Below are 19,547 nucleotides of genomic sequence, written 5' to 3'. Positions count from 1 at the left end.
ATTGGTGGGGGAAAAAAGAAAACCTTTTATGGTTTCGGTATGATTTAAGTGCGTTATATTTATTGTGCATTCTATTTCTGTTGTATTGCATCAGCTCCACCTCAGATCTCCAGGCGTTAGATCCCGGAGGTTGGAGACCCCTGGGTTAAGGTCCCCCTCCTGTGTACTGTATGAGGATGTTTCTGGAGATCCAGGGGATCTCCAGACCCCTGGGGAAGCCCCAGGGGAAGCCCCAGTGATTATGGTTTCAGCCCCCACGACAGCTGTTTTGGGGCCCGTGCAGACTCTGAGGGCCCCCCAGATCTCATTCACTCAGTCTGCTTTCTCACTGGAATGAGTGTCCAGTGTAGGGACCGTCATTTGATTTTTGGCTCTGCGGTGCTAGCCTCTCTCTGCAGGGCCTTCTTTCTTCAGTGCTCCTGGAGCATCACATGGCTCCCTCTTTCCTGCTCTTCTGCTCAGGCTGGGGTGACCTCTCCCAGACACCCACTCTGGGCTCTCAGGGCACTAAAGCTGGTGCTCAGCATGCTTACGGGGGGGATGCAGTGCCCCTCTGAGCTGGGCATGAGAGCATCTTGCCTTAAGTGACCCTTCAGGAGAGATGGCAGGAACCGCCCCCACTCCCTGAAGTCCCCCTGCTTGGCCCCACCTTCCCCCAGAGCCTTTGGGGGCACAGATTCTCCTACTTCTCTTGGAGCTGCCCCAGGGATCAGCCCAGGACAGAAACTCTGCCGTGAATGGATGCAGCTGGTGTTTGGCTATGTATGAGTGAAATCCGTCCCCCACCTGCCCCGACCTCAACTCTTTTATTGTTATTCCCTGGTTTTAGTCAAGAGTTTTTGAAATTTGCAACAACTGAGGCTATCCAGAGGACGGAAATCTTCGAGTACTGTCAGATGCTGGGCCATCCCCGATCCTTCATCCCTTCTTTCCAGGTAACTGAATGCTCACGAGGCCCTGTCTGCATCTGACGGCTGTGGGCGGCTGGATTCTCAGCCTTGCTCTCTGGCAGGTAGTGGCTGGGCTAAGTCATCCACTGGGCTTCTCCTCATGAGCTGGAGTGTGGGAAGGGTTAGGATTTCTTTCTAGGTCCCCTCAAGGTCTGCGTTTTTAAGACAGGAAAGCAAAACCTGGCAGCAGCCTCTGTGCTGCAGGCTCCTGCCTCCCTCCTGACAAAGGAGAATCGGGCAGGCGCCCCTGGGCCCCGCTCTTGTCTGCAGCTCCTTCCGCTCTTCTGTCTCCAAATGGCTCCATCTTCTTCTTGGCTCCATGGCCATCCTGCCAGGAGCGGCCCCTGGCTGCTCACTGTTCCTACTCTCCTCTGACCTGCCGCTCCCATCTCTCTTGGATGCCTCCATCTTTAACTCTGGAATTCCTCCCTGCTCTGTCCTTCCTTCTTCCTCTCAGGGCTGCAGGTGTGCAGGCAGCATCCATGTCCAGGTTCTAACCTGTCAACCTCTCTACTCGATGCCCTGGTGTCCCCTTTGATCCCCAGAGACTTCTTCAGTGATTGTAGTGAGAGAGTATCTGGTGGCAACAACACACACACACACACACAGACCACCACCACCACCACCACCAAACATAAAACGAAGCCTTGGAGATGAATGGATTACTGTCTATAGGGCAGTGACCCAGTTAGTATCTTCTGTAAGGTTTTACTGAAGACCCATCTTTTCCAGCGCAGCCCTGCCCAATGGGCTCCTTTGTGTCCATGCAGTCTCTTTCTCTTCTGTAGTCATCCCACCTCTCAGCTGTCTTTGGACTGATAGCAGTGAGACCAGCTGTTTTTAGGGAATGAGTTTTGCACACCTGGTGTGGTGCTATGATCCTCTGACTGAGTCATCTCTAATTCTGTGAGGTTCCAAGGAGTTACACGCTATTGGCTCACATCTCTTGGGTACCATTTGCTCTAGGGACTTTACATGGATTATCTCATTGAATCTTTGAAACCACCAAGGGGGAGATCGTAGTATCATCCTCGTATTAGAGTGAGGAAACTGAGGTGCAGAGAGGAGGTGGGGGAACTAGCTTCATGCTCCATACCAGCATAGAGCTGGGGTTTGAACTTGGGTCTGCCTATTCCCAGCCCCTCTGTACTCCATCTGGCTCTGTCCCTCATGCTTCTCTGAGCCCTTACCTGTATCTGTCTGTACTCTCCCTCTTAGGCTTGAAGCCCCTGGCACCGGAGGCATTTTTTTTTCTTCTTTTACCTGTGCCCCTGGTGCCTGGTCCTCTGCCCCCCACACACCAGCCTTCCCAGAGATACAGGCTGCCTGATAAGAAGTGGAGAGGCTGGTGGATTTCCATGGTGACCAGCGCCTAGGGAGACTAAGCTGATGTGCCTTCCACCCTGTTCTCTGCAATGACGGAACTGCAGGCTGGGTTTGGAACTGTGCCTATACACAGATAGAATGCCCTAAATGTTGCAAGGCCCTCTTTAATATTTGGGCCCAGAGTTAGCGGAAGTTGGCAGTCCACTGACTTCCAAGAAGTCTTATCTGCACTTCTCTCTTTCTGGCCCTGCTCCTCTTCGCAGGTGTATAAGCTCCTTTATGCGTCCCGTCTGGCAGATTATGGCCTCACGTCCCAGGCCTTGCATTACTGCGAAGCGATTGGCACAGCCCTCCTGAGCCACGGAGAGAGCAGTCACCCTGTGCTATTAGTGGAACTCATCAAGGTGAGCTTCTCAAAGGGCTCTCTGCAGGTGTGTTATCTTCAGTGTTCAGAGAAAGCTATTGTAAAGCGGCTCAGAGCCCCATTTCATCTTCTTTGAACATGCTATAAAATTGGAGCCCCTGGCTGTCTTTGACCACATATGCATGCCCAGATGTGATAAGCACAGGCCTGACACTGCATAAAGAAGGATGCTATGGGTGGGAGGGGCGGAGGGCGGGAGTGGGTTTGAAATAGGGGGACTGGAAACCAGGCGTGTGCTGTGCAAGGAAGTCATTCTTGCATCTGCCTTTTTGGTACAGTAAAAATGCATGTTATGGCAAACCATTCTAATTATAAAAGCTGGGCTTAGAAAATATATTTTAGTGATTAAAATGGGAAATGATCCTTATTAAAATGCTTTTAAATGCATGGAATATTTTATCACATGTGAGATACATTCAAAAAAGAGAAAACAAAAACATCAACTTTTAGTTCCTGGGAAAGAAAACAATCAGGCAAATAGTTGTTCCAATTAATTGAAGAAAAATCCATTAGCTGAGAGTAAAAAGGCAGCCTACCGTCACTTTTTGCTTTGCTTTAAATGCGGCCCAAGTGTTGGATTCTGTAGCCAGTAAAATCTGTGCTACTGAGTGCCCTTAATGGCACATTTCTGCCAACAGGATGATGGTTGTAGGCAGCTCAGGAGCCAGAAGGGAGGAGTCGGAAAGTGTGGGGACTTTATGATGGGATGTTGTTGTTTGGTCATTGAGTTGTGTCCTACTCTTTGCGACCCCATGGACTGTAGCCCATCAGGCTCCTCTGTCCATGCAATTTCCCAGGCAAGGATACTGGAGTGGGTTGCCATTCTCCCCTCCAGGGGATCTTCCTGACCCCGGGATCAAACCTGCGTCTCCTGCATTGGCAGGCAGATTCTTTACCGCCGAGCCACCAGAAAAGCAATGATTGCATAGTCTTGCAACATAAGCAGTCCTTCGACCGGCAGCATGGGCTTCACCTTGTGGGGGGCTTGTTAGCAATGCTGGATCTCAGGCCCCACAGACTTCTGGGATCGGAATTAGCATTTTAACAAAATCCCAGGTGGTTCCTACCAGCTCTGAAGTTTGAGAAGCGCTGCTCCTGAGAACAGCTTTGCAGAGACATAGAGCAGAGTAGCAGTTTCTCCTCATATTTTATTTAGTATCCAACACCAGGATGGTTTAACTGTTTATGTTGCGATTTGAGGAAGGTATCTGCTGAATTTGCTATTCAGCAGTTCTTTGTAATCTGATTTACAAGTGAGCAAAGGCTTCCTATCTTCTTTTTTCTTACTGCTTCTCCTCATGGTCCATTTCTCCTACTTTTCTCCCTCCTTCTCCCTCTCTTACCATCTGGAAACCGGGCACAGCTGGCAGAGAGACTGAAGCTGTCAGATCCTCTGGTTTTAGAACGCCGCCGCCACCGAGGAGACAGGGACCTGGAGCCGGACTGGCTGGTGCACCTTCGGGGGCATCATAGGGAGTTGCAGGTGAGGGGGGGACGGTCAGCGGGGTGGGCCTCTGCTCCTGTCTTGGCTCCTCTAGACACAGGGTAGGCAGGCACTGACCTCGGCAAGTCCCCAACACCATGGAGGGCTGTGGTGTCCTCTGTCCCCAAGGAAGCACAGCCTGATGGGGGAAGGGGTAGCACTCAGCTTCCACCCACCCCCCACCCCCACCCAGCCCCCTCCGCTAACGCGCTTTCCTCCTGGGTGGAGACATTTTCCTGTGTTCTCCTGTGTGACGGTGGGACCCTCTCCCGAGTCACCCGGCCACCCTTCTCCGAGGTCCCGGAAAATACATGTTATGACCATCAAAGCTCCCGTCTCTCTCTGTGAGGAACAGTGGCTCACCATGGCCCGGTGTCACTTTCATGTAATGTAGGGCAAATGCTGAAAAGACTTCCGGACCTTTCCTTTTTTTTTTTTGTTCTGTCAATTGCAAAAGCGGCTGGTAGTAATTGTCACAGTAATTGGAACAGGGCCTCCTCCATTTCCTTTCTTCCTCTGTCTCTGAGAAAGGGGCAGGTGGATTCATTTTTTTTTTAAGACACATGCGGCCCTTGCTTCCCCCGTGTGCTGTGGGCCCTGGGGCCCGTGGTTTAGTTCCCTCTTCTTGCCCCTTCCTGTGGGAGAGGAGGATGCCCTGGCCTCTGCCTGCTGTCTCCGAGCAGAGTTGGGAGGTAGGAAGACCCGTGGGCTCCCAACCCCTCACAGCCCCCACACTCACCTGAGGCTCCCTTATCACATCAGTGCCGAAGTGTCTTGACTTCATTCAAATCATGTTTCCTTGTTTTCATTTTCCTTTGTGTCACCTAAGAGGATTTTACTTGATCTTAATAGCGAAAGGAAGCAGGAGACGTTGAGGGTCCTCCGTCTGCTCAAGCAGTTATTTCGGAAGCCAGAAAAACTCCAGGTAACTAAACTAATGAACTGAGTGTGTAAATAATCGACTCTTGGGATCTGATTATAGGAGATAACCTAACAAAAAACTTTCCCCCTTCCTTGCGTGGAGTGCCTTCCTCGCCCGTGTCAGTCTGACCTGTGGTCCAGGCTTCTCTCTGCACAGCCCCGCCCGCCACAGCCTTCCCCGACACTACTGTTTCCGCATTGTTAGAGGTTTTGTTTCACATTCAGGCTTTAATCTTGTTGTTGCTGTGTTGTTATATAGTTGCTTCACTTGTGTCAGTACCATCTCCCCAGGTGGATGCGTTTCTTGATGCCTGAGGTGGCGGATCATCTGTATTTCATGTTAGCGGTGGGTACATCGGAAGTGCCTATGGTGTTTGAGCATCAGCTGCCGCACACGTGAAATAGGCTTCAAAGCGTTTTCAACAGATCCCTCCTTTTCCCTTAGGATGCTTCAATTGTTGGGCTGGGCAGACATTATTATCCCAGTTAACTCCATGCTGTTTCCCCAAATAGCACTCACTGGTGGGGTGAGGACGAGGTCTCACGGCTTTGCTTCCAGCTGGTTCCCAGGCTTTTGTACCTCCTTTAGGAATGATTAAGGGGATAGCAAGTATGGGCAGGCCTTGGTCTCTGTTTCCCAGCTTTGCTGCTGTGCCCCAGAATTGGTGAGGGGAGAGGGATGCAGGCGAGCAGGCTGGGTGCTCCTGAGTGGTCACTTCCCCTGGGAAATAGCCGTGTCTCCTGTCACCCTATCAAGCGGGTAGGTCAGCTGACCTTACTAGTCCCATAATTTGGGCCAACCATTGTCCACGTCCACAGTCCACACCTTGGTCTGTCTCGTCAGCAACACAGCGGAGCCAGAAAGAATGTCACCAAGTCCCCTTCCTGGGCCAAAGCTCTTATCTTTCAAAACAAAGCCATCATTTCTGTAGTCTGATTTGGGTTTTACATTGAAACTTTCTAAATTCCAAGTACCCCAGTCCATTAGTAAATCCATAAAAAAGTTTATCTAAAAGCTAAAAAGTGTGGAGTTAGACTAAATGGTAATTTCTGCCATTCCAACCCCCTGGTTTAAAGAGCTCAGAGATCATACAAGCTATAAGGGAGATAGTTTTGAACACTCTAAGTCATAAGCAGTGGGGTGTGTTACAATCGCTGCTGCGTTATACTTGTCACATTGATGGTGCCGCGTCAACTGGCCTGTCCTCGTCACTGCTTTCCAAAGAGCAGGCTTGTTCCTGGTGTTTAGTCCACACAAAGGCCACATTATAGGTCTCACCTCTTCTTCTTTGTCCTGTGTCCCTAGAAAACACTATCTATCAAGATCTTTCTGAACCTCAAGGCAACTCAGAAGCCTATGGTGACCGCTCAGCTCTGTGGCCAACTCTGGAGCAGTCAGGCCCGGCCCAGCTCGGCCCACAGCAGCCCGGCTCCTACCCAACAGGTGGCAATTCCGGGCAGATGGGTGTCCCAGTGCCTCTCTACTCGGTTCCTGAGACCCATCTTCTGGGGACCAGTGGCAGCGTGGCAGTGACAGGGGCTCCTGGAGGAACAGCCTGGGAGGAAGCCCAGCAGATACACCTGCCCCCTGGTAAGAGCTGCCAGCGAGCCTTGGGTGGGCAGGTGTGGAGGGGAGCAGGCAGAGGAGGGCGGTGCGGGGGCCAGTGTGAGGTGTGGGGTGGGAGCTTGTGAAGCCCTGGGTGGTGGGTGTGCATGTGATTGAGGGCTTCCGGGTGTCAGACCTGGGCTGGTAGCTTCGCGTTCATCTGAGGGAGACGGCTCTCTCCCATTCCAGCCCCGCTCTCTGCTGGGACAAACACAGCACAGCCTCCAGCAGCCACTGTGGCCCTCTCTTTGGATTCCATAGTTTCCAGGAGAGAGGCGGTAGAAGGCAAGACAGTGCCCCTGTGCCTCCAGCTGAAGTTTAGGCCAGGTCCTCTTTCTGAAGTCAGCTGTGTCAGGGGCTGCGGGCAGAGGCTCGTGCTTCTGTCCATCAGGTCTTGGACAACAGGGGCCGAGTGTGGGTGAGCACTGCTGAGTGATACCAGGGAAGTGCTGGAAGCCAAACAGAAGGGTCATATCTTAGACCTTCTAAGACAAGGTCCCATCCAAGATGGGAGGCTCACACGTAGGGGAAGCCTGGGAGGATCCCTGTGATCCAGCCTGACGTGGCTCTCATTTCCAGGGTTCCCGTGGAATGATCTTGGTTTGGGGTGGAGGTTGGGTGAGTGGCATGTTCTGGGGTGGCTGGAATTGAGAGGCTTATGCAAATGGACCTCATATTTATTCTGATCCACTGGGGGCTATGTGCCCAGAGCTCCAGCCACTTGGCAATTAGGAAAGCTGACTGTGGATAGAAGGGAAAGACCCAAGTTCACATCCTGATTTCTGTTGTGTTTTGTGCCATAGGAGAGAACTCAGTGTCTCCAGAAACCCTCCAGCATCCTGATGGGCAGAAGGCTGTTTCCAGACCCCAGGTGAGAGGACAGAGTCCCCAGATGACAGCACCCACTCTGAGCTGTGGATTCCCTCCAGTTGCCCCAGTTGCTCAGCCACATGCAGGCACCTCCCTGTGCCCTGCACCAGCCCTTCCTTCCACATCGCCCCTTGTTTCTTTCTACACCAGATCCTGAGAGGTGGAGAGGAGGTTCGTTCTTGTTCATTTCACTCCTGCCAACCTGTGTCTGTGGGGGCAGGACTGGGTTTACCTCTGGTCTCGCACATCAGCCCCCTCCAATGCCCTCTTCTTACTGATGCACTGAACACTTGCTGTGCTCTGCGCCATCAGGGAAGACTCTTGATATTTCTATCTTCAACATTTTTACCTTGCTTTATTTCTGAAAAGGACCTATGGCAGCTGTATCTCTTCTCTTCAGGTCTTGGAGGTAACCATGTCTAGTTAATCATCTATTCAGCTGTTGAATGAATGAATCCCTCCACTAGTAACAGGCATTGCTGGTCCAGATTTAAGATTCTCTCTAGCTTTGCCTGGTTGAAAGTGATGTCATAGAACTATCTTGAGTAGTAACTAAGCTACAGATCTTAAAACATGTTTTTCGCCCTAAATTAGTGCTTTATTGTTATACAAAATCTGAAAAACAAAGAGAAGATGTCATAAAAGTGTCAAACAGCCATCACTCAGAATCTCATAGCCAAATAGTTTATTTTCTTCCTATATTTTCTCTATGTACACATTTCTCATGCTATCTAAAAGCAGAGCCTTCCTATGAAACCTTTTGTAAGTCTCAGTGATGTGAAGGGAAGAAGCAATTACCTCAGTACACATCTTGCTAACAATGCACAAAATGAATCAAGATGAAGCACAGATGCTCAGAGACACGGTTCAAAGCCACGTGAGATGCTGAGTGTAGATTCCAGTAAAGGAGTTTAGTGGGGCCAGTCTTGCTGCTTGGGATACAAGCTCCCTCTAAAATGGCTCCTACAAAACAAACGCTGAATGCTTTTTTCGCTTTCTGACTTTTTTTGGTAAAACTGAAAGTCCTCTTTGGATTTTTTTGTTTGTTAGTGAAAATAGGTACTAATGTCAGTCTTGGTAAAAGCAAAGTTTTATGATACAAACTTTCAAAAAGTGGAGACCGTCTATGTGGGTGTATATATAGATGTGTATATGGACTTCCCAGTGGTGCTAGTGCTAAAGAACGTGCCTGCCAATGCGGGAGACGTAAGAAATGCGTGTTGAATCACTGGGTTGGGAAGATCCCTGGGTTGGGAAGATGCCTGGAGGAGGATATGGCAACCCACTCCAGTATCCTTGCCTGGAAAATTCAATGGACAGAGGAGCCTGGCAGGCTACAGTCCATAGGGTTGCAAAAATTCGGACATGACCAAAGCGACTTAGCCCACGTGTGTAAATATGTATATATATAGACACATACATGTGTTTTTAAATGGTTGAGAACATATGTAGATGAAGCTTTATTTTCTATTTTTAATACTATAAAATGAGATTTTCCATGTCATTCTTAAATATGATTTTTAGTATTGGTGAGATAAATTCACTGTATGGAAACATCATTGCTCATGCATTTATTCATTCACAAATATGGAGATCCTGCAGCGTCCCTGGTCCTGTTATCGAGGCTGTGGATTCATAAGGAACTAGACAAAGCCTACCTTCACAGGGCTTCTGTTCAGTAGCTAGCTAAGTTGCTTCAGTCGTGTCCAACTCTGTGTGACCCCATAGATGGCAGGCCACCAGGCTCCCCCGTCCCTGGGATTCTCCAGGCAAGAACATTGAAGTGGGTTGCCATTTCCTTCTCCAATGCATGAAAGTGAAAAGTGAAAGTGAAGTCGCTCAGTTGTGTCCAACTCTTCGCGACTCCATGGGCTGCAGCCTACCAGGCTCCTCCGCCCATGGATTTTCCAGGCAAGAGTACTGGAGTGGGGTGCCATTGCGAGGCGACTGCAAATACACCACTGTATGCTTGAGGGATGTTCCTTTAGATGGTGTGGGAGGGAGTGAGTCTCTGAGCTCAGCATGGAGGGTGGACATAAGCCAGGTGAATATTTAGGGAACAAGTGTTCAAGGCAGAGGGCATAGCAAGAGCAAAGACCCTGTAATAAGATGACCTGGTACAACTGAGGGAGAGTATGGGCTGTATCTAGAGAGAGGGATGAGGGAACTCCGTGGTGGTCCAGTGGTTAGGACTTTGCACTTTCATTACTGAGGGCTTGGGGTCAGTCCCTGGTTGGGGAACTAAGATCCTGCAAGCTGTTCAGTGTGGTCAAAAAAGTAAAAAAAAAAAAAAAAAAAAAAAAAAAATTGAGGAGAGGGCTAAGAAGCCAGACCAGAGAGACAGAGAAAGGCAGGATCATAGAGGGCCTGGTAGGCCCTGGAAGGAGCTCAGATTTTAATTCGTCTTTACTATTTTTTTAAACGCTTCAAGTGTCTCTCTCTTCCTTTTCTTTTCTACTCTTTCTCCTTATTCCTCCCTTCCCTTCCCTTCAATATGTAAAACACAGACATTCTAATGTATAAGCCCTTGTGTATTTCTTGAATTACTCAGTTAGGAGAGAAATTCCTAGAAGGAAAGTCAGACAGCTTGGGTTTGAATCCTTGCTCTGCCCTTAACTAGCTGTGTGACCTTATACAGGTTGCTTAACTTTGCTGTGTGTTAGTTTTCTCATTTGTTAAATGGGATGATAATAACAGTACCTACTAACAAGATAGTTGTAAGGATTAAATGACTCGCTGTATATAAAATGCTCAGAATACTACTTGGTACACAGTAAGTTCTATACTCATTAGAATAAAAAATGAAACTTTTTCTGTATTTGCCAAAGTCTTTTTTCTAAAGGTTATACCAATTATCTTTTTCTGAGAGTGCAAATTGTAAATACAACACAAAAAGACAAATACCATATGATTCCACTTATACAAGGCGCCTAGAATAGGCAAACTCATAGAGACAGAAAGCGTAGAGGTTCTCAGGGGCCAGAGGGAAGAAGGAAAAATGGGGAGTTAGTGTTAATGGGAACAGAGTTTCTGTTGAGGTTAATGAAAATTTCTGAAAATGGAAAGCGGTGATGGTTATGCAACATCATGAATATTCTAATACACTGAACTGTACACTTTAAGTGGTTAAATGTGTAAATTTTATGAAATGTATTGGGTTGGCCAAAACATTCATTTGGATTTTTCCATAAGATGTTACAGACAAACCTGAGCAAACCTTTTGGGCAACCCGATATATTCTACCACACACACAAAATTAATACAAAGGGATGTTGGTGTATTTTACTCCCCCCGGTACAGTTGCTCACAGTTCATCTTGAGCAAGTCAGCTAGGGAGTGAGGTATAGGATAAATTAGATTTGGTGGTTGTCACCTTCCCTGATTTTTGCTGTTAGGGGTTCCCTGAAGGGTGTTTCCTGGCTCTCTTCGTCTCCAGTGGAAGCATTCCATGCCCCTGCTCCAGGCCTTGGCATAGTTCTGGAAACCCGATGCTCTTGGGGACTCGTAGCACAGTGGCCAAAACCCTGTAGGATTAAGGATAATCTGAAGATGGAGACTGGGCTCTGCTCTTGTCCTGAGACGTTCAGCAAGTTACTCCTCGTGGCAAAATTGTGGTTCCCCTTCAGTCATATTAGATCCTGTAAGGCTGCTGCTGCTGCTGCTGCTGCTAAGTCGCATCAGTCGTGTCCGACTCTGTGCGACCCCATAGATGGCAGCCTACCAGGCTCCCCCATCCCTGGGATTCTCCAGGCAAGAACACTGGAGTGGGTTTCCATTGCCTTTTCCAATGCATGAAAGTGAAGAGTGAAAGTGAAGTCGCTCAGTCGTGTCCGACTCTTAGTGACCCCATGGACTGCAGCCCACCAGGCTCCTCCGTCCATGTAAGGCTATCCCTGCTGATTTATCGAGCAGGTCAGGTGAGGGAGTACATGTAAATGTGCCTTTGTAACCTGTCAAGTGCTATAAAGATGTTACTTCTCTTTTCTCTAATTCCAGGTGCCACTGATTCCCAGAGCTCGAAGTATTTCCGAGAGTTCCACCGTATCAGTCAAGGAGGATGAGGAGGAGTCCTCCGAGAAGGCAGATAAAAAATCTTCTCAAAATACCGTCCAGAGAGAAAAGCTCAGAAACGTGAAGGAGAACACAAAGGTGGAGGGGCCTTTTCTTCCAGATGGTGGTGCAGAGCTGGGGAGCTGGGGGGTCTTTTCTTCCAGATGGTGATGCAGTGCTGGGGAGCCGGGCTCTTGTGGGGTCCCCTCCTCTCCTGTCTCACCACCGTCACGGTGAGGGGGGGTTAATCTCCACCCTACAGACCACAGAATTCCCCCTCTTTTCCAGAGCTCAGGGTTTGGCTGGTTCAGCTGGTTCCGCTCAAAGCCCACCCACAACGCATCCCCCTCTGGAGATGAAGACTCATCCGACAGCCCGGACTCTGAGGTGCCCTCGGATGGAAGGTTGCGGGGGGCTGGGCAGGGAAGCTCCCTCTTCTGTGGCCCCTTCTGAGGAAGTTTCCTCAACTCCAGGAGCGCCTGGAGCTGGCCTCTCCACCCTGGTCTGGATGAAACTGGTTTTGTGATGGGAGGTTGTGGGAGACAGATTGGTCCAGTGAGGGGAGAGGCAGATGACAAAAGGCCTTAAAAGTTAGGATGTAGAATTTTAACTTTCGAGAGCCGGCAGTGACTTGGCTTATTGAGCAGAGGAGTGGTATAAAGAGTGGAGTGTGGTGGAGAGGAGGCCAGCCCTGGTTGAGGGTGGAGGCCGCCATGTGGGTGCTGCAGGAATGCAAGCAGGTAGCATGGACGTGTGGACCATCAGCGCCACCCTCCTTTCTCCACTAAGCAGGAGATGCCCAGGGCAGCGTCTCCACCTCAGCCCAGCCCAAGCCTCTCACTGACACCTTCCCCAGATCCCCAGTCTCTGCTGGGTGCCAGTGCCTTCTCCAGGGACACAGGTATGCCAACCTCCTATCCTCTGGGCCCGCTGTGGTCCTCTCAGCGGTTTCCAGGGTTTGGTGGGGAGCCTTCTGGGAGTGGGGACTCCTCTGTCCTGAGTAGTTGGAACACCCCCCAACTCATTGCTTCCTAGGTGGAGATGAAGTCCGAGGGTCAGCATCTGGTGCAGGGACAGCTGAGGGCCTGGGGAGTGGAGGCTTGTCGGGACCTGAGGTGAGCAGCCCACCTGTGTGTGGACTGAACTTTCATGGGGGCTGGAGGTGCTGCCCCATGAGGGCCTGACTTGTGGAGAGTATGGATAAAGCTTCTGTAGTAGTTTGCTAGGGCTGCCAGAACAAGGTGTCATAGACTGTGCTATTTAAACACCAGACGAGTATCTCCTCACAATTCTGGAGGCTGGAGAGCTGAGATGGAGGTGTCCGCAAAGTAGGTTTCTCCTTGGCTTGTAGATGGCCATGTTCTCCCTGTTATGTGGTCTTTCCCTGGTGTGTGTCTATGTCCAAATTTCCCCTTCTTACAAGAACACCGGTCATAATGGGTTAGGGCCCACTCTAATCACCTTTTTTAAAAAAATTTAATTTCTATTGAGTATGGGGCTTCCCTGGTGGCTCAGATTGTAAAGAATCTGCCTGCAACGCAGGAGAGAAGGGTTTGGTCCCTGGGTCAGGAAGATCCCCTGGAGAAGGGAATGGCCAACCATTCCATTATTCTTGCCTGGATAGCTTTACAATGTTGTATTGGTTTCTGCTGTACAGCAATGTGAATCAGCCATAAGTATACCTATATCTGTTCTTTTTTTGGATTTCCTTCCCGTTTAGGTCACCATGGAGCACCAAATACAGTTCCCTGAGCTGTGCAGTAGTTAATCACCTCTTTAAAGACCCTGTCTCTGAATGCATTCTGAGGTCTCTGGGTTAGGACTTCAAGACAAGAAGTCTGGGGCAGGAACATGAGTTAGCCCACCACTGCTTCCTTATGTGATGTCTAGAGAGTGGCCTTGGGACTTCCCTGGGAGTCCAGTGGTTAAGACTCTGTGGTTCCAGTGCAGGGGGCACAGGTTCAATCCCTGGTTGAGGAACCAAGATCCCACATGTCACAAGGCACAGCCAAAAAGAAAAAAAAATGAAATGAAAAAAGGGAATGTCCTCTTTCCCTGACCCCAGTAGGAGCTAGAGTTCACCAGTATCCCTTGCAAGGATTGTGATAAAGCCTTGATGAATTATCCAGTATGGATTTCATGCCAGTTGCTAGGAAAACAATTTTATTTCTTGGGGCCTGGTTATGGCACTCTTGTAGTATTTTAGGCTTTTCAAGGAATATGAGGTTACTTTTTATGATGCTATTAGTACATTTTTTGTGGCCTTTTCTTCTCACACAGCAGCACCTGAGCCTCTGCAAAGCTCCCTCAGGCTCCGGGGTGGCTGTGCCCACTGGAACTGTTTTTTTGCTCAGGATTCCCTGAGCTGTATCACATTTGCATCTTTCTTTTAAATTTTTTTTAAAAATTTATTTATTATTTGTTTATTTTGACTACGCTGGGTCTTTGCTGCTATGTGAGCTTTTCTCTAGTTGCAGTGAGTAGGGGCTCCTCTCTGGCTGCAGTGCATGGGCTTCTCATCGCAGTGGCTTCCCTTCTTGAAGAGCACAGGCTCTAGGCGTGTAGGGTCAGTCAGTGTGGTGCATAGGCTTAGTTGCTGTGAAATCTTCCTGGAGCAGGGATGGAACCTGTGTCCCCTGCATTGGCAGGTGGGTTCCCATCCACTGCATCACCAGGGACTGCATCTCTTGACCAAAGTTGATTTTCAGGGGAGCCCCTGACAGTCTAGAATCCAGGAAGTGGTGACTAAGAGGATTTCCTATTATTTTCCATCACAGGGTGTTTCCACTGAGCTCTACGTCAATGCTGGTGTTCTGCTTCCCCCACCCTCTGTGAAAGGGAGTGTTCCTCTCTACAACCCATCTCAGGTTCCCCAGGTAAGGAGGTCCTGAGGGAGAGGGGTTCGGAGCATGGTTCTGAGTGAAGGAGACCCTGGTTTATAACTTACTGATAACAACTTACTATGCCTGAGTTCTTCAGCAATGACTAACCTCTGTAAGTCTCCGTTTCTGTATCTGTAAAATAGGGTTAGTAGTAACTACTTCACTGGATAGTTATGAGGATTAAATCAGGCAGTCTGAAAATGCTCAGTCAGTGTCACTATTATTAATATTGCTCTTGACCTTTCATAAGTCTTAAGACTCAAGAGAGACAATTTGTGTCGGTGTTAATTGTGTGGTTGCACCAGAGCAGTGTCCTGAGGGTGAGGGGATCATTGCAAACTTTGGTTGAAACTAAACTCCCTGCTTCTGCATGATCTGAGGCAGACTGCTTGCTCGGACGTGTTATTGGCTTCTCTTCTTCATAAAATCAAATTTCTTTCTCCTTATTTAAGAGGTAAAGGTGTTGTGTGAAAGTGAATAATGAGAATACCACATGGGAAGCCAAATGCTCCTGAAGGGTTCTAGACTTTCAGGATGCCTAAGCTCAATCCAGCCAGTCAGCCCTCAGCAGAGTCATGCTTGAGGTTATAACCTCGTGCTGTGCTTGTCTTTTTCCAGCTCTCCACGGTTACCAGCCTGACCCGGCCAAATCGCCTAGCTCAGCGCCGCTATCCAACCCAGTCATGATGAGAAGGACCACCCATCCCAGGCTGGTCTCCCTGAAGCACAACTGTTATGTTGTTCTTGTTTCTTAATTTCCCAGCCCCTCTGCCATATTTGGGCCCCAAAGAGGGTTCTGCTAGCCAGTTGCTTCCACTGGGTATGGAGGAAGCAAAGAGACAGGGTCTCCCAGGACGCAGCTCAGTTCAATCTCTTAAGATTAGCTTCACAGTGATGGTGGAAATGACTTTATCAGGTGGAAAAGCTGGGTATATCATCAGTCTGGAGGGGAGTGGAATGCCATGGTGGCAGCATTAAGGATGCGGCTGTAGATCCTTGGAAAAATCAGGGCTTAAGAATTCCTCTGCGGGAATCGAAGATAACAGCACTGGACTCTGCAGCAGCAATTACTGGGGGAGAGGCACTCAGAGCAATATTCTAGATTAACTTTGGCTCCTTCCACAGCCTTAGTTACAGACCAATTCATGGCTCGAGTTAGCAAAGGATTTTTGAATCTTGAAAACTCGATCATTGTTTCCTGTCATCATTCTCTCTTGGGTGACATTTCGGCAGTTTCCTTCTTGGTTTTGGTTTGTGCACATTTTTTTTTTTTAATGTGGTTCAGATTAATTATATTTCTCTCACTTTCTTAGCTGGTCCTATTTTTTCACATTCTGGCATCTGGCTATCAAGTTAGATTGCTGTAGGCATCATATTGTCATGGTAACTACCGAACCTAATGATGCAAATGGATGGAACATCAGTGTAATAAAGGACAGAAAATGTTCCCTAAAAATTCACCCCTTGCATAAGAGGAGGATCGAGTGTCTGAGATTGTTAATACTTCCCTTCCTCCCTCAGGCCTTTGCAAATTGATGTTCAGAGGGTCAGAGGAGCCTGAGGGAGGAGGGGGCCCTCTCGGAAATTTCCATTTCTCCTTTCATACCCCCAATAGGAATGACTCTTGCTGTTTGTCAGATTTGTTGAAAATCGCTCCTCACAAAGAACATTTCTTTGCATGTGTAATTGTACATACAGGTTTTGTACTTTAATGTACTACAGTTCTGATGTTGATAGCGATTAAACCAGATAATTTTATAGCAGTTGCTTGTCTCTGGCTGATTTTTGCAGAGGGAGAGTACACACTGCGTGGTCTCTTCCCTGAGGTCTTTCTAATAATGGTTTCATTGGGTGATAAGGTGCAGACAGCTGGAAGAAGCCCTTAATTAATGAAGAATCTAGGGACTGATCCTCTTAACTTGTCTACCATTATTTTTACAATTAAAAAAAAAAAAAGAACAAACCCGCCTCTCATGAAAGTTAGTTACTCCGTTACCTAAATGTTGCACATTCTGTCCTCTAAGAAGTTTGTTCATCTCTCAGATTAAATTAGGAAATGTCTGTTAAGTGTTTTGCCTCTAGAAGGCCCTCAGTGAGTGCTGTTCCTTGTCTTCCTAAAGACCGAAGCCCCTTCAGTTTGGTGTGCTGACACCCAGTGGCAGAACAGTGTCAGTCATTTGTGAGTTTCAGAGGCACCAAATTGTTGAGACTTGATTCCTGGCTCATCCACAGTTCACCTTGTAATCTTGGACAGGGTAATCTAATTGTTCTTGTCTTCAATTCCCTCTTCTATAAAATGAGGATACTAATTACTATTGCAATTATTATAATTACAATAGTAATTATAATAGTACTACCACATAGGACCCTGGAGGAGGGCATGGCAACCCACTCCAGTATTCTTCCTTGGAGAATCTCCATGGACTCCAGGCTCCAGGAGAGGAGCCTGGCAGCCTGCAGTCTATGGGGTCGAAAAGAGCTGGACATGACTAAGCACATGAGGCATCACATACGGCAGAAGAATTGAGTCAATCTCTTAAAAAAGTACCTAGTACATGCTACACATTATATGTGTGTGTTTCTAAAAAATTATCAGTGTACAATCTAATAAGTAAAATCGCCTTAATCTTGTTGCCTACCAGATTAAACTGGATTTTTATTCACTTAAAAATTTTACTGAAGTATAGTTGATTTACAGTGTTGTGTTAATTTCTAGTGTACAGCAGAGTGATTCAGGTATATATATGTGTGTGTGTTTATACACACACCTGGTTTTTCATCTTCTTTTCTGTATAGTTTATCACAGGATATTGAATTCCCTGTGCTGTACTGTAGGGCCTTATTGTCTATCCCTTCTCTGTATGATAGCTTGCATCTGCTAATCCCAAATTTCTAATCCATTTCTCCCCTCCCCCCTCCCCTTGGCAATCACAAGTCTGTTCTCTATGTTTGTGAGTCTGTTTCTCTTTCATAGATAAGTTCATTTGTGTTATATTTAAATTCCACACATCAGTGATATCATATGGTATTTCTTTTTCTGATTTACTTCACTTAGTATGATAATCTCTAGGTCCATCCATGTTGTTCCAAGTGGCATTATTTTGTTCTTTTTTATGGCTGAATCATATTCCATTGTATATATGTACCACATCTTCCTTATTCATTCATTTAGGTTGTTTCTATGTCTTGCTATTGTCAATAGTGAACACTGGGGTGCATGAATCTTTTTGAATTATAGTTTTCTTTGGATATATGCCCAGGATTGCAGGATCATATGGCAACTCTATTTCTAGTTTTTTGAGGAACCTCTATACTGTTTTCCGTAGTGGCTGCATCAACTTACATTCCCATCGACAGTGTAGGAGGATTCCCTTTTCTCCACACCCTTTCTAGTTTTGGTTGTTTGTAGGATTTTTAATGGTGGCCGTGCTGACCTGTATGAAGGTGATACCTCATTGTAGTTTTGATTTGCATTTCTTTAATAATTAGTGATGTTGAGAATCTTTTCATGTGCCTGTAGGCCATCCGTATGAGATTTTTCCTTCTTGATGCAGATATGTAATGGGAAGAATAAATTTAAATTAGTTTTCAATAGGTGTTCTTATGACGAAGCTGGTTTCTCTCCGTGCATCCCGGCTGCAACCAATGTTAGGCCATGTGGCTTAGTGCCCCCAGGAACAATGACACAGGGGAAGTCCTATCTCATAAAAAGAAACACTGTAGAGGAAGAGAGTGAGGACCTAAGAGGAAGGCAAAGATGCCTGTGTTTTTTCACTTCTGCCTCCTGTTGGGATTATTCATGGAAAACCAGTGACTACAGTGTCAACAAAGTAGGCCTTGAGCTTAGTTACTTTCCAGGCAAAGGAAGTAGTGCGTGCAGCAGCGGACACATTTTCTGAGGGGAAGATCAGAGGGTTTTATGCAGTGGAAAGGGAGGAGGCCGTGGCACTTATGCTAATTCATGTTTGGAAGCTTGTACTCCAGCAAAGTCAGAATGCATCCATTCATTGGTGTGTGGTTGGTTAAAACAAGTCCTGCTGTTCATTGGTAAGGAAGGAACCCTCAGTTGAGTGCAGTAAGGGTCTGATGAACTGGGGTCACTCAGAGGTCTTAGTAGTTTATCAGCTTTTATTAGTGGTGGTGATGGTGGTGAGGTTGCTAAAGGTCATGATTGTTTTAGAGCTCTAGCGGTTAAAACCAGTTGTGAAACAAAGCAAATGCAACTGTAAGAACAAGATATTTTTTCCCTCCTATATAGATAAAAGCTTGGGGATATAGAACAGGCTGTGCTAGAAATATGCTGCCAGGAACAGGGAGCCTGAGAACACTGGGGCTTGTGGCCTGTTTCCTCACCTACAGCTCCTGGGAGGCTGCAGGCCTCTGCAGGCCAAGGAGAAGCTGGCTTTCGCTTGGGAGCTGTAGCATCCTGGCCTTGGGGATGACCATGGTCTGAGGCAGAGCCTCCGGGTCCCTGCAACCTGGTGCCCATGGGACTCTTGGAGGCAATGATTGTGCAGCAAAGGTCACAAGGGACCCGTTGTGCCCCAGCAGATGCCAAGTCAGGACTGGATCAGACCAGCCACCTGCAGGGAGAAGGGCTGGCTGTGTCAGCCGCAGACCTTCTTTTTCATTTTGGAGAGAAGAAATAAACAGATCTTTCTCTCTTTTAAAAAAAGACTTACCCAAAGACACTCTTTAAAAGGGAAGAGACTGAGATATTATTAATTGGCAAGTTTGTTTTTGCCCCACACTCCTCAATGGGGTGTGAACTTGGAGGAAGAATAGTTATAGGAAATAAAGGCGCTACATTTTCCTTAAAAAACAGAGTGGTAATGTGCAAATTTGCAATCCTGCTATATACATATAATTTAATATTTATATGGAAACATTTAAACCTAATGTTCAGTAATTTGGAAGAGAATAAACCGTTAAATTCCATTTAAGTGTCTTTATCACATATCACCATTCCTGCCTTCTGTCTAATCCACTTATGTGGCTATAAAACTGCAAACAAGCCTTGCTTCCTCAGTCACCT

At 47.5% G+C, this 19,547-nt stretch overlaps 1 protein-coding gene across 1 annotated transcript in view; it reads left to right on the top strand.

The window, feature by feature from the left end:
* SEC16B (SEC16 homolog B, endoplasmic reticulum export factor) overlaps positions 1–16,275 on the top strand; it is a 43,121-nt gene extending 26,846 nt beyond the window's left edge. The window contains exons 14-25 of the mRNA XM_055582751.1: positions 830–935; positions 2,540–2,680; positions 4,064–4,183; positions 5,036–5,108; positions 6,411–6,695; positions 7,514–7,581; positions 11,577–11,729; positions 11,919–12,017; positions 12,423–12,531; positions 12,666–12,745; positions 14,408–14,506; positions 15,131–16,275. Coding sequence (XP_055438726.1) covers positions 830–935; positions 2,540–2,680; positions 4,064–4,183; positions 5,036–5,108; positions 6,411–6,695; positions 7,514–7,581; positions 11,577–11,729; positions 11,919–12,017; positions 12,423–12,531; positions 12,666–12,745; positions 14,408–14,506; positions 15,131–15,199 — 1,402 coding nt within the window. The 3' untranslated portion in view covers positions 15,200–16,275. The remainder of the gene's footprint in view (positions 1–829; positions 936–2,539; positions 2,681–4,063; positions 4,184–5,035; positions 5,109–6,410; positions 6,696–7,513; positions 7,582–11,576; positions 11,730–11,918; positions 12,018–12,422; positions 12,532–12,665; positions 12,746–14,407; positions 14,507–15,130) is intronic.
* The last annotated feature ends 3,272 nt before the right edge of the window (positions 16,276–19,547 follow it).

The sequence above is a fragment of the Bubalus kerabau genome, chromosome 5 (genome assembly GCF_029407905.1).
Source record: "Bubalus kerabau isolate K-KA32 ecotype Philippines breed swamp buffalo chromosome 5, PCC_UOA_SB_1v2, whole genome shotgun sequence".
NCBI lineage: Eukaryota > Metazoa > Chordata > Mammalia > Artiodactyla > Bovidae > Bubalus > Bubalus kerabau.
This window is presented reverse-complemented; position numbering and strand designations above follow the sequence as displayed.